Consider the following 15,456-nt stretch of genomic DNA (forward strand, 5'->3'; position numbering starts at 1 on the left):
ATATAATATACCCTTCACACTTACTAAATATATTACAAATTCTGTAGTTACACAACATCTGGTCAAAGCTTCTTTCTTCTGGAAAATGTTGACTTGAAGACAGTGCCGCCGTCCTCCATTCCATTGGGAATACCAAGTCTATTTTCTACCGCTTATTGTCACGAGGGTCGCGGGAGGGGGCTGTAGCCTATCCCAGCTGTCTTCGGGCGAGAGGTGGGATACACCCTGGACTGGTCGCCAGCCAATCACAGGGCACATATAGACAAACAACCATTCACACTCACATTCATACCTATGGACAATTTGGAGTTGCCAATTAACCTAGCATGTTTTTGAATGTGGGAGGAAACCGGAGTACCCAGAGAAAACCCACGCATGCACGGGGAGAACATGCAAACTCCACACAAAGATGGCCGAGGGTGGAATCGAACTATGGTCTCCTAGCTATGCCCGCCGCCGTGCATCCATTGGCTAATTCATTTTACAGTAATTGCAGGTGAGAAATGTATATCTTGCATGGTGATATTAGGATGAAGATTGACGAGCACTGATAAAGATACTGTAAGTTATCATCCTACATCTTTTATTCCACTCTGATGTTGGCATCCTTCCCTTTTAATTTAATTTCACCTTCATTTTTTGTCCACTTGGGGTGGCTATGGTTTAAGTCTGCATATTCATTTTATAGCAAATTGAAGGGGTAAAATTGAACAATCATGATACAGCAATATCTGTCCAAAGATTTGATTGACGTCTGTTAGTAGAGTAGAACGTTTTTATCATTGTTTTATACTATGAGCAACAATTTGTTGGTTTTGTAAATATCACCTGCTTAGACCTACATGTGCATGTGTGGGTGTGTTTGCTGTGATTTACAAGTGTCCAGTTTGTGTCCCAGTAGTTATGTGATGCACCTGAATGCACCATTTTACTGCGAGCAGTTTGATCCCGTTTGTTGAGTATGAAGTGCCCATTATCTGACTGGAATAATTCCATGGTGTCCCAACTCTAAAGGAACCACTAGCCTCTTATTAATATTATCTAAAATGCATACAACCTACAATAAAGCCTCATTTTCAGGTGAATCTCCACTCACAGTACCAGGATTTCAATGCTGCGTCGAGCAGGGATTAATTAGAACACTCTTAATGCACAAAGTAATCATTCAGACTTATTTGTTAATATGATGAACACAGAGCTTGCTGTCTCATTCCTGCTGTGGCCTCCTCCCACTGTTAGGAGTTCAGGTGCACTCGTAATTTTGAGTGTTAGTGCCAACTTGTTTTTACAACTATGGCAATTGACGTACCCACTTTTGGAACCACTACTCTGCTCCATTCATTTTCAGTTGAAACTGCATGATGGGGCATTATATAGCGGGTCACCGTCCAGCCAAGTGACGCGCGAAATTCGTGAGACACTAGACCAATCAGCGGGAGTTTCACTGATCGACCAATGAGCAGACAGGATGCTAATCAGTACACTAAATGTGTCAGATTTAGAGCTACACCCCCCCCCCCCCCCCCCCCAAAAAAAAAGAAGATAAAAGATATAAAGAAACTTGTTGGTGCCACAGTAAACACAGCGGGTAAGTTTACATTCATTTACACAGACTTTATGTAAGTTTATCAGTAGTTATCTAGCTTTACCAGTACTAGCAAGGACCGAGACTAGCAAGACATACAATCGCTTACCGGTGTAAGCTAGCTAGTCAAAACAGCAGTTGTTTGTATACAAATATGTTACGTAAATATGCTACGTTGCGTAAATTGCGTACGTTGGGTTACGTCAGTTAGGTTTGGCGACAAGCTCTCATTCAATAAAATGAGACGTTTTGACTTTTAGTATATTTAAATTGCACTACCTGTTTATTTCCCACTTCTAACATGTTCTTTCCATCAATAGGACACAGTTGCCATCATGATTTCTTCGTGCTGCATCTGCTCTACAATAGAGGTACAGTGTAGTCACATGTCAAGTGTACATTATGAGTGTATTTAACCGTGTGTGTGTGAGGTGAGGATGAAATACACAGTTGTGCACTCTCTGATTGCAGCCTACAGTGCAGCAATAGCTCTTTCATGAAAATGCAATACACCTAGCCTTTCTCGCTTGACACCATGTAATCCCAACTGGAATTAAAATGCTGAAGAGTTCTTACTTCTCCACAGCCTCATGCGGAAACTTGAAGCATCGCCATCGGTGTGGTTTTTTTTTTTATGCTACCTAACTCAAGGTCTCCATGCCAACCACATCACAGCACATTCAAGCTAACAGTACCTCTGAGGCCTCAGAGTTTTTTAAATTATGGTTTTAATTAAATACAAGCTTCCTGCTTTTTTTTTTTTAAACAGACTACATTATCAGCACAGGGTATGCTCAAGCTTTGGAGGCTACCAGCTTTAAACTGTTGAGAGGAAGATGCACTGCTCTGTATTACAGAATTTTCCGCACTATAAGGCACACTTAAGACGCCTTTAATTTTCTCAAAATTTCGACGATACACCTTATAATCCGTTGCGCGTTATGTGTGTTTCAAAATCAGTAAAAATGTTTTGTTACTTTGGTAAAGGCTCCGTAAAATGTGGGCAGTGACAGTAACATTATGTAAGAAACGCTTATTTATAGTACACACAATTGAATCACTGCTCTGTATTAAAGATAAAATGGAAACATTACATCAGGAAATCACTCCAAAAACAGTAACAGATGTATTTTTATTAGGGTTGTCAATCAGTTAAAATATTTAATGGTGTTTAAACACACTTACGCTATGTTTTGTTTTAAACATTGTCTTCTTAAACAGCCCAACACAAAATGGACCCAATGTGTTAAAAAACAAAAACAATGTGCAGTTAGACATTGGTAAAGTAAACTGTCTATCACTCAAATATCATTATGTTCAAGCAAATAATCTCCCAAAATGGAGTTGTGACTAACATTACAAATAACGATTTGCAAAAACAAGTGGAATAACAGTGACAGAGGTGACAGAAGTCCTCCAAATAGCTTTCTTCGGCTACGCCTTCCGGTAACGAGCAGCTTGTAACCCAAATTTTAGCTTGGCATCAGGGACACTTGTATGTCAAGGTACCACCATGTGAATGGCTCGGGCGGTTTCTGCAGCTGGGTCCAGCAGGTGCTGTCTGGGACTTGGCGGGCTTCGCTGATGGTTTGGCTCACGGCGATAGTCGATGCATGTAGGAACAGTGTCCTCCTTGCCAGATGACTCTTTTGCTCGCCGTCTGCTCTGACGTTTTGCACTCTTTGCCTCAAACATCTGAAGCTCATCCTTTGTACGTTCAGAAAAAAAAACAAAAAACTTCTGCTGCCTCAGTAGCCAGTCTCCATGCAGTGTGAACATTATAACATTACTGATGACTTAGTGACGAGAATACCATACCATACAATATTTTTTTACTAATAGGCTTTAGTCAACCACCAAACAGTGATCATTTATAAATATTTTTGTTGGAAAAATATATCAAGATATAATGAGAGAGCGCTATTTAAACCAGGATAAAGCGAGTGACTACTGTATATCCAACTGGTCTGTATTAAATATAAATTCTATAGACTAGACGACTAGACTGAAAACATCCTTATTTACCCTTAAATCATAAAAGTTAAGTATTTTGTTGATACATGCCTAGCAAAAAGCTTGTCTGCATTAGATCCATCCATCCATCCATTTTCTTTAACATTTATCCTCACTATAGTCGTGGGCCTGCTGGAGCCTATCCCAGCTGTTAGATACACAATTAAAATGCACACAAAAACAAACCACCTCACAGCTAGCTCCGGGTACTCCGGTTTCCTCCCACATTCCAAAAACATGCTAGGTTCATTGGCGACTCCAAATTGTCCATAGGTATGAATGTGAGTATGAATGGTTGTTTGTCTATATGTGCCCTGTGATTGGCTGGCAACCAGTCCAGGGTGTACCCCGCCTCTCGCCCGAAGACAGCTGGGATAGGCTCCAGCACCCCCGCGACCCTGGTGAGGATAAGTGGTAGAAAATGAATGAATGAATGAAAACAAGCCAAAGAAACACAGCACCATCTGCTGGATATGGTGGACCACAACATCCTCTCTGACCCCATAGCAGTTTGGTGGTCTATGTACAGTACCAGTCAAAAGTTTAGACACTTTCTCATCCAGTAGCATGAGAAAGTGTCCCCAAACTTTTGAATGTTACTGCAGTAGTGCTGGCTTTGAATACCAGTAACACGGTACATCCTGGCGATGCAGCTTTAAATGTGTGTTTAGAACTTTCGTCTCAAGCCTCTCAAGACCTGGTAAACCACCTCCCTCCTATCTCCCGCCCCCTCCTCACCCCTCCCATTCCCATCATCATCATCTGCACAGCGAGCACTTCTCGCTCACACCGCTGCGTCTGCTGCCCTCAATAGCAGCATTTGGCAGCAGTCAAGGTACGCCTCCGTTCTTCTCTCTTCCGTCTTTTCATCCTGACATTCCTCACGCATTCTTTCTCTTCTAGCTATGATGGAGGACACGCTCACCTGCAGCCAAGCGACCACCTTCTCTCAGGTGTTTGGGCGGCAGGGACAGCTGATGCAAGCGAGTAAGTTGACTCTCGCTCCTTTACTGCATGCAACACTTGTGCAACACTTGTTTCCCTTGAGATCATGCAGCAGCCCATCCGCACTGATGCAAACACAGCTTTTTAAACATGATGCCTGTGTCGTGGGAACAGCCGACATCTGCAAAAGTGCACCTTTGCTTCCTCAAGCACCAACACCTGGATGATTTAAGTGAGTCATATTCATAATGCAGCTGCAGATATTCAGACAACGAGAAGCAACCTTGAAGGATACATCTTATTATGATATCATGCAATTCAGAATGCCCAATGGGCAGCCATGGAGGGGATGGACTTCCCTCGAGAGTGAATGTGCCTGCTGCAGCCAACTTTTTTTTTATCCAATAGATTTGATCATTACTGTATTGGAGTGCCAAAGACAAATTGCGTCAACAGTTGCATACGCGTACATCCTTTTAATACCACAGAGAAGCTCTGAGGTTCAAAGCTAGTGCAGAGGAACTATTTTTAGATTCTATATCGCGACTGGACACTTCATTGGGTACACCATCGAGAGCAAACATCATCATAACATTCTGCCTTTGCAAAGATTATAATGCACACTTTTTCATTGATTTAACAATGTTTGCTATTGTGGTTGCACTATGTGATACTGAGGGATGTTTCTAACATTGTGGTTTGTGGTTACTTTAGTTATTACAATCAGCTCTCAGCACTACATGGTTCTACAGCAACCATTATATTAGTACATTTGTATTATTTTTGAAATTATGTCGTATTTAAAAGCAGCTTTCCTGTAAGTAAGAAATAGTTTAGCGCAATATTTGGTATTTGAAGGAACAGTCAATGAATCATTTATGAAAATATTTCATGATCAAAAATGTAAAAAAGGATATTAGGATCTTAGTAAGGATGAATTAAATAACTAGGATTCATTAATAAATGAATTAACAACACATTTACTACTTTAAGTGATTATTTTAAAAAGTCATTATTAATATTCTTTGAATAGTTGTTTATGTGTGTGTATACACATATTTATAATAATAGAATAAAATAATTTGTTTTATATTTGTCATTATTATCATTACCTTTCTTCACTGATTGGCTGGGAGAGATCACACGGTTTTATACGGTCTTGTAATGTCATTGCAAGCAGATTGCATGAATTGTTAAAAAGTAATACATGAGAAGCAAAGACTCTTCTCATGTCCTGACAGTCTTTATGCAGTTGTGCTAGCACTTGTCAAATGTGCCTGCAGCTAAATTTTAAAAAAGCGGAGTGAAGCCTTGCCTTCATGCATTATACATCACAAATTGACGTTCTATATTCTGTGATGCCGGAGCTCCATTTAAAAAAAAAAAAAAAATCCTTGCTTGTCATTTTCACCGATATTTAGTCGGGCTGGCTCTCAGGATGCTAACATAAAATAGCAGCGCTGTTATCGGAACTCATTCATTCATTCATTCATTTTCTACCGCTTATCCTCACGAGGGTCATGGGTGTGCTGGAGCCTATCCCAGCTGTCTTAGGGCAAGAGGCAAGGAACACCCTGGACTGATCGCCAGCCAATCACAGGGCACATATAGACAAACAACCATTCACACTCACATTCATACCTATGGACAATTTGGAGTAGCCAATTAACCTAGCATGTTTTTGGAATGTGGGAGGAAACCGAAGTACCCGGAATTGAACTCTGGTCTCCTAGCTGTGAGTGAGGCCTGCGCGCTAACCACTTGAGCGCCGTGCAGCGTTATCGGAAGTCATCAACATGAAATCACCTTCCAGGTTCATTAGACGTACCTGCACTTTTCCAAGCAGTTTTTGTGCCAAAAAGATAACATGGGCTTTCTATTCTTGCGGAATTCAGTCAGGTCTTGTTGTCTAAAATGTGCTGACTGATGATGCGTTTAAGGACCTGTATTTGCGTCAGCTTCTTGGCTTTGCTGCCATGTATCTTCATTAGCACCCTCTCCGCCAGTTGGTCAATAAAGAAATAGGAGCGAGTTCGATGACAGTAAATACACTCCCCACAGAGACACATTGATACCGACCATGGCACTCAGTACAAGTGCGGACCTCTGCCAAGGTTGAACACACTGAGCAAGCCCAGCCAGCAGGAACGTGCAAAGCAAGCTACTTACTACATTTTGTGTCGTAATCATTTTGTTGGTGGGCCATCGTACTAATTCACTTTTCTAAAAATTGCTAACTAACTTAGTTGTTTTGGTGTAATCCTTCTAACTAACTGTTGTTGGATCCTTGTTTCTGTTTTGTAGTATTTGCGGGACAGCCTATGATGTAACATTACTGACACCTATTGACTAGTGGAGAATATGAATACGCATTTCAGTGTGTTTTCTGAAATTCTCGTCTATAAGCTGCACCAACATTAAACATACAGTTTTCACACACACACACATAAAACAGTGACTTACAACGTATGCTCTCATTGGGATGCCGACCGGTGGAATAGCTGTATCTTTCAGCACGCTCTCATTGGGATGCCCAGGATTCTAAATAATCCTCATGTATAAAAAAACAAAACAAAAAAAACAATTGAGACCCGGTGTATCTCCTGCGTCAGTCTGTCTGTTGTTTTCTTGGTAGCATATGGAATCTCAAAGCTGACTTTTCATCTTATTGCCACAACCCTCAACAATACATGTGTGAGGCATGATTTATAACGTAGCGTTAACTTTTCAAAACTAACACAGTAGCAGCACCGTTAGGTAACACAGGGAGTAGCTTGAGTGACGCCTATAGCGAGGCATTGTGTTATTTTTCCAGAAATATAGTATTTCATGTTAGCTACCATAACAATATCATATCTTAACCACATATCTTAATCTTAATCTTAATCTTAATATTGCTGTAGCTCAGTGAAGATACAGGTCAGTACTGGAAATGGAACGCTGTTGGCTGTTTTTTTTCTTAAGCATCAAAATAGGTGCATTCCAATGGCGTGTATTGTTAGCTAGCTCATCTTAACTCATTTTCTCGCGTTATAATGCACAGAAAAGGGAAGTAAATTTGCATTCATGTTTCACATAAGGATTGTGAATGATGGGCAAAATTAAAAAAAGTGCAGTTTCCCTTTAAATTGTATTATAACGACATTCACAAGATTAAGTTGTAATATTACAAAATACAATTACAAATACATTATAAATTCAATTATTACAAGAAAAAAAGGTCATTTCATGAGAACAAAGTTGAAACTGTACAAGAAAAATCATACAGCAAAAAAGAAATTACTGTTTTACAAGAATGAAGGTTTTCTATTACAGAAATTTTTAATACAGTTGTGAGATGATAAATGTTTTAAATTATGAAATGTAATTTGAAAATAAATTTTATATTATGAAATTTAAAAATTTCAATTGTGATGAAAGAGTGTTATTATGAAATGTTGTGGTTATGTTGTATTATAAGATTTTATTTTATATAAATTGTAAATTATGCAAATAAAGTAATAACTTTACAGAGTAAGAAATATTTTTTTTTACTATTATTTATTTATTTATTATTATTTACTAGTCGTACCACAATTTTTTTTCCAAGAATACGGTACAGGCATAATATTCTGTCATCTTACTGGAATAAAATTGGAATATTAAAGGGTGGGGCACTGCACTATTAATAAGCACCCAATAGAAGAGGCCAAATTTGCCCAAACTTGACTTGTTGTCATGTGTGTGTTTTTTTAATTCATTTTTTTAACTTTGACAGCTCAACGTGAGCGTGGCAACGGTCAGATGTGATTCGTGACAGTCTTTGAGCAGCGTTCATGCTGTTGTTGAGCACGTTTCTGAGGAGAGTGTCAGCTCCTGTTCATATAAATATGCATCAGTAGTTTGTGCAGGCGCGCCCCTGTGGTGATGAAATGGAGTTCATCCTCCTGGGTGCCTCTTTTTTTAACATGCGAGGCACATACACACTGGAGACGTGTGCACGCCTCAGTGTTCCTACCACAAAGTATTCACCATCTACGTATATATATTTTTCAATTCTTCTTGTTTCCAGTGCAGATAAAAATAATGGATGGTGAGATGTAGTCATGTTTTGACAGTGTCAAGGCTAATGAGCAGTGAGGCATTTCAACCCCCCAGCTTGACTCAACATGCCTCTAATTTAAAGCACAAAGTGTGTATGTGTGTGTGAGAAAGAAGTGAATGCAGTTGAAGATGAGAAGCACATTGAACTAAGCAACACTTGAAGGGAAAATGCTCATTATGAAAGACAGTGAAAAGATGTCATCACTTTATGACAGGCTGCTAGCTTGCGTTATGTCACTAAGTTTGACCTCTTGTCTAATATAACATCCACACAAAAATAACCACTCAAAATCAAACAAAATGTCAAGTGTCACCAAGCTACAATATGTTTATTTTATTTTTTATTTTTGGCTTCTTCAACACAAAGAAGACCAGTGTGATGATAACCATAGATTCAGAAATGGAACTTTAAATGATCATGTCAGAAAGTTGATGCTCAGCATAATTAGCATTTCTGGTACCATCAAATAAAGTGAAAACTATGTATTCACTTATTTTGTATGTTTATTTTGTTTGTTTGTCTTAAAAAAAACAGCAAACTGAAACTTTCAGTACGAAATTGTACTGTACAAAACTCAGAAGGGAAATGTACGGAAAAAGAAAAGATATAAAGTAAAGAAGCAAAATTTTCTGATGAAAATTTTTTAATCTGTCATTCAATATTTTTATTTATATTATTTTAATATTAATTTAATTTTACAATTGTCATTTATTTGTATTTTCAAAATTTGATTTAATGACATTTTAAATGTTATTTTAAATTGGCTAAATTGTTGTTTTCATAATTATAATTTATATATTTTATTTTAAATTTATTAATTTCAATTTTAATTTAGCCCTGTGATTGGCTGGCGACCAGTCCGGGGTGTGCCCCGCCTCTCGCCCGAAGACAGCTGGGATGGGCTCCAGCACCCCCCGCGACCCTTGTGAGGAAAAAGCGGTAGAAAATGAATGAATGAATGAATTTTAATTTTTTATTTTTTGGTCTTGAAGTACTCTAGGCCTTTGAACACCTTTTTGATTTTTAAAAACTTCTTACTCTCTTCCTCTCATCTGTTCTTTTTGCAGTTTTTAAAGCCTCTTTAAGATTCGACAGTGCAAAATTTTAATTATTGCAGTTTCAACCTTTTCCTTGAATGGGTTTTGCATTTAAAGACAAGCCATGACTCATCAAATACCAACAGTCCTCAAAGCGACCAAAGGGGGGCAGTGTTGCTGTTGTCAAAAAGAACGCCACCAGCAGCACCTGGAAGGCTTCATAGTTCAAATCCACTGCAGAAAAAACATGTTCCATTAGGGAATAGTGTGTTTTTTTTCTTATATCTGTCAGCAATTAGCTTCTATATCAACATCAGTGGTGAAACCTTGACGCAGTGTGTAGAAATCATTTGGATTAATTATGAAAGCATTACAAGAGTGAGGGAGGCCAGCAGGGAGTTAAGTCTTATTTAAAATTCACATTTAGCTGAAACTTGCACCATAATTCACACGCTTTTTTCCTCCCAGATGGCTTAGCTCGCACCATTTAGATTTATTAATGAGCAGCACAGGACTGACAATGAGTTTGAGGGTCAAAAATATGTCTTAACATAACTTTTAACATTACCACTCAATAATAAAAACCAAAAGAAAGTAAACTGGAATCATGTAAATGGGCTCAAAAGGCACAGTTTTAAATAACATCCACGTTAAGAAATTAACATTCTAATTTGAATATTCCGACCAATTTCCGTGGATGCTACAATACCGCTCAAAAATTTGGGATCACTTGCAAATTTCTTGTTTTCCAAAAAAAAAAACACATTTTCATGTATTTCACAAACAATTTTTCCATTTCACAAACAATTAAAATTAATCAGGTGATTTTCAAAGAACGATTTACATTTTTGCATAGAGGCCTACTTATCAACAACTGTCAGTCCTCTTCATCAATACCATCCTGGTATGGCTGCTAATCCAAGTTAATCATTTTATAAGACTAATAGATTATTAGAAAACCCATCTAAAAATTTTAACTGAAATTAAAATCTCTTACCATGCTGTTAGTAACTACTCCCTTCAGAGAGCAGCACAAACTGGGTCTAACAAGGACAGAAAAACGACGCACATAGGTCGTCCCCTGGCAGCTGTACTAAATAGTACCCATCAAACACCAGTGTCAGTATCAACAACGATGTGGCGACTTCAGGATGTTGGACTTCATGGCAGGATTGCCAAGAAAAAGCCATATCTCAGACTGGCCAAAAAAATGTCCAAGTGATCCCAAACTTTTGAGCGGTAGTGTATTTCGTGTCCTAGCACCGAGCTCAACGTGAGGGAAATAGGCTTTTTACATGCACGTGTCCTTGACAGTCGGATTGTTCATTGATCATTCTGCTAGCATTACGCTGCAACATTTGGTAATTTGCTGCAAACTAGCACAACATTTATACACTGTTCCCAGAATGTTCCATTAGTGTTGAACATTTCAGGAACAATAGTGGATCGTTATTTTAACATTGGATGTCACCTTGATAAAAATGTGTGTCTCTGGTCATTGACCTTCTCGTCATTAGCCAGTGCACTCTAAGCTACATGCTTTGGACAAAATGTTAGCGTCTGCTTGGTAAAATGAATTAGTGGATGTAAAGAAAATTCCTGTGTATCAGTAAGTAAGTCACACTTCCTATTTGACATCATCGGTACCCATCTGTCATACCAAAAACCAAAGAAACAGCATTTATATTCTGAATGAGCCGAAATGCCACCAGATTTGCCATGTTTTTTTTTACTTTTGAGGCATAAATTTGCAACAAATGGTAGTCATTTTCTTCTGACAGATATCTTTTCAAGGTATCCAGAGTTGCCCAAAAAATATCCAATTCCCTGGCTGTCCCTGGCATTAGAGGCGTTGGAGCTCCAAAACGTATGACAGTCCAAGGTGGTGTTATTGCTTTGGTGGAGGTCCAGCATTGGACTTTTTGGCCTCACTGAAACTGCACCAGGTATTTATTCTGGCAGGATGAATGAAGTCTTGCGTGTGTGTGATTGCCTCATATTGTTCATCCCCCCACTCTGGACCTTTTGGCTCTAAGTGGAGCCTCCTCAAATTGCCTTGGCAGAGACTGTGTGACACAGATGATGGTTGCTGAAAGCATACTGAGGCAAAAGAGATGTTTGGATAATATGCGTTCGACACCCCTCCTGCTCATATTTTGTTGGATTATACAATTGGTCATTTTCCCAAGGACTGTAAAGGCTGACAGCAAAGCATCATGCCTCATTAGAGCTCATTGTTGATGTAGCGTGGCTCCCGTGGGTGTCTACAAAGAATGTAATGAGCGGTCTACATCTCATAGCAAGACAAACCCTGACGCCTCAAACGTGCATGGAAACATTAGAATAGACATGATTTTATACATTAAGTACCCTAAAATGTGTTTTCAGGCACAGTGTAGGACTTATGGAAAGGGGGAGGGGTACTTGAGGGTACTTAAAAATTGCACTACGAGAAACTATGAAAACCAAGCTGTACAGAACGCGTCTTTCAGAAAGACACTCGCTGGGGATGTTTAGATGTTACAATGACATGCAGATGATGAATATTTCACCCATATGGTATCTCGTACTGGAAATAGTACCTTCATGTACCTAATAGTATCAACTTTTGATAGTGGAAAAAGCCTGTACAGTCGTGTTAAGCCAGATAGCAAAACCAGTGTTTTTTTTAAAGGTTGGATATTGTGGCCAGCAAGAAATCGGAGAACTGCAGCAAAGCAGAGACTGTGGAGTATAATACTGACAAAAAAACCTTATACTGGGAGTCATAGCTAACAACCGTTAACAGAGCAGAGCAGATGGCAGTCCTAGACCATATCTAGCCTACAGCGCATGCCCATATAAGGAAGTCAATGTGATGTCACAGGGAGCCAGTGTTAGAAAAAAATCTCTGAAACCGAGGGTTTAGAGCCATTCCAAACTTATTTCTGGGTTCACTTCTAAATGTGCAAACCTCATCATTATCTGATTATCTGATATCGTTTAACACAATAATACAACATTTTAACATTAATAGGTCAGAAAAGTGGAAAAAGTATAATAGGTCCCATTTTAAACATAATACAATTATGAAATAAAGTAAAACATTCATTCATTATCTACCGCTTATCCTCACAAGGGTTGTGGGGATGCTGGAGCCTATCCCAGCTGTCTTCAGGCGAGAGGCGGGGTACACCCTGGACTGGTCGCCAGCCAATCACAGGGCACATATAGACAAACAACCATTCACACTCACATTCATACCTATGGACAATTTGGAGTGGCCAATTAACCTAGCATGTTTTTGGAATGTGGGAGGAAACCGGAGTACCCGGAGAAAACCCACGCATGCATGGGGAGAACATGCAAACTTCACACAGATGACCGAGGGTGGAACTGAACTCCGGTCTACTAGCTGTGAGGCCTGCGCGTTAACCACTTGACCACCGTACAATTTTTCATCATCCATCCTAAAATAATAGCAACAATAATAAGTATGTGTTGTACATTTCCATAACAGAGTTCAGGGCACGCATGGAACAGACATAACAAGACATAACTAACACATTAGCACTGGGAAACCTCTTTGTTGTAGTGTCTCGCATTGCATCGTATTAAAAAAAATCGGCGCCAGTCTAGCATCCATCCTCATTATGACGTTTGTCACTTTATTGATATACAGGGCAGCCAGCTTCACATGCATTTGGCATATATGTACATTTGTAAAGTAATGGACACTGCTGCACTACTGTCATTGTTTAGACATTCTTTTGCCCCCACTTTAAGCATAGCAACCTACTGAGCTAACTAATTAGCCTCCAATTTACCTATTCTAAACGTAAGAGTTTTAAACTTGGTGGGGAAGAAGGATGAAAAAGCAAAAAACTCACCACTTCCACATGGAATGGGAGGAGACTCCATGCAGTGTAAATTAAAGTAATAATAATATATATATATATGTGTGTGTGTGTATATATATATATATGTGTGTGTATATGTAAATATTTATATTTATATGTAAATATGTATAAGCATTTTCTTTAGTGGACGAGGACTGTTGTTTTGTTCCATTTCAGGGTCAAAACAGGTCTTCATATACAATTTTGAGCTTTGTGTTGCTGTCATTTCTCTGGGAGATTAATAAAGCACCCATCTATCTAATTGTTTGAAAATTCACATTCTCTCCGCCCTGATGCGTTCACTTGCGACAGTTTGATAGTGACACCATATTTGGAATTACAAGAGGAAGAAGAATCGGGCGTGTCTGCTCTCAGTGTGTGACAACATGTCATCTTCTTCCGAGGCAGCGTTGTCATTTGGTGGACGGGGGGGTGGCAGAGGTGGGCACCTTGTAAATTTTGAAGGCGAGATTGGAATCCAGTTGTCGGCTCTCTCGTCGTAAACATTTTATCCGCCTTTATCCTTGGCTGATTTGATGGCTGCGAGGGCCACTGTGTGCTCATTGTTGAAATACAAGACAAGGCTGGCCGAGACAAGCAGTTGTAAATCTTTGATGTTTCTCTTGACAAGTTAACCTTGGTGTGTCTTCTTTAATTAACCTCCAGAGCTGCTAATATATTGATGGCTCTTAAATCTCTCATATCATTATTTGTCGTCTTGACCAATTGAATCATACTGTCATTTGTTTCTAATATTGTGACCCTCTCATGTGGCTCATACCAATGATCAGTATATGATGTTAACTCTAGATCCTACATTATATATGTGCAGTGGAACCTTGGTCAGCATCATTCATTCTTCCCATAAGAAATAATGTAAATCCAATAAATCCATTCCAGTATATAATATTCCAAAATATTAACACAAAACACATTTTACAGTTCAAAATGCATATTAATACAATAAATGATGATTAAATGGGATAAATCAACATTTCAGGTTACTTTGACCTTCACTGTGGACGTGCTTCTTGATGAATCTCCCGAAAGACATAATGTACATTTGATTCATAAATTATATGCATTTAGAATTGTACTATTGTATGCATGTAAAAGTATAAGAGTCAACTGCTGATGACATCATAGACAGGTAATGCAACTTCCGGTTCTGGCTGCCATTTTGTTCGTCAGCTAATGGGATGGTAACAAGGAAGGACTTTTTATGATCCCGCATTAATAACCCAACAAGATGTGCACCATATTGTGTGCTAGCCGCATTCATTCGTTCATTCATTTTCTACCGCTTTTCCTCGCGGGGGGTGCTGGAGCCTATTCCAGCTGTCTGGTCACAGTGCACATATAGACAAACAACCATTCACACTCACATTCATACCTATGGACAATTAGGAGTCGGCAATTAACCTAGCATGTTTTTGGAATGTGGGAGGAAACCGGAGTACCTGGAGAAAACCCACGCATGCACGGGGAGAACATGCAAACGCCACACAGACATGGCCGAGGGTGGTATTAAACCCTGGTCTCCTAACTGTGAGGTCTGCACGCTTAACACTCGACCGCCGTGCTGCCCACAATGCACACAGACTGAGGCAAAATTGTAGAATACATTTTATACTTTAACCAAAAAAAACCACACTAACCACGGCAGACCCTAACTCAGGTTCCACTGTGTGTATATACAGTGAAGAAAATAAGTATTTGAACACCCTGCTATTTTGCTATTTCTCCCACTTAGAAATCATGGAGGGGTCTGAAATTTTCATCGTAGGTGCATGTCCACTGTGAGAGAGATAAACTAAAAAGAAAAATCCAGAAATCACAATGCATGATTTTTTAACAATTTATTTGTGTGATACAGCTGCAAATAAGTATTTGAACACCTGTGTATCATCTAGA

At 39.1% G+C, this 15,456-nt stretch overlaps 1 protein-coding gene across 4 annotated transcripts in view; it reads left to right on the plus strand.

Annotated features, from left to right (window-relative positions):
• Positions 1-1,876: 1,876 nt before the first annotated feature.
• Positions 1,877-15,456, plus strand: part of LOC131106570 (kazrin) — a 79,955-nt gene continuing 66,375 nt past the window's right edge. Inside the window, exons 1-3 of one of the 4 annotated variants that reach the window (XM_078798424.1) lie at positions 1,877-1,956; positions 4,369-4,433; positions 4,502-4,585. In XM_078798424.1, coding sequence (XP_078654550.1) covers positions 4,504-4,585 — 82 coding nt within the window. In that variant the 5' untranslated portion in view covers positions 1,877-1,956; positions 4,369-4,433; positions 4,502-4,503. Of the gene's footprint in view, positions 1,957-4,353; positions 4,434-4,501; positions 4,586-15,456 lie in introns of those variants that run through there. The other 3 variants (XM_078798425.1, XM_058055755.2, XM_058055757.2) reach the window with 3 other exon arrangements.

This window comes from Doryrhamphus excisus, linkage group LG18 (assembly GCF_037039965.1).
Source record: "Doryrhamphus excisus strain RoL-2023G ecotype Guam linkage group LG18, RoL_Dexc_Guam_v1.1, whole genome shotgun sequence".
In the NCBI taxonomy this organism is placed as follows: Eukaryota; Metazoa; Chordata; class Actinopteri; order Syngnathiformes; family Syngnathidae; genus Doryrhamphus; species Doryrhamphus excisus.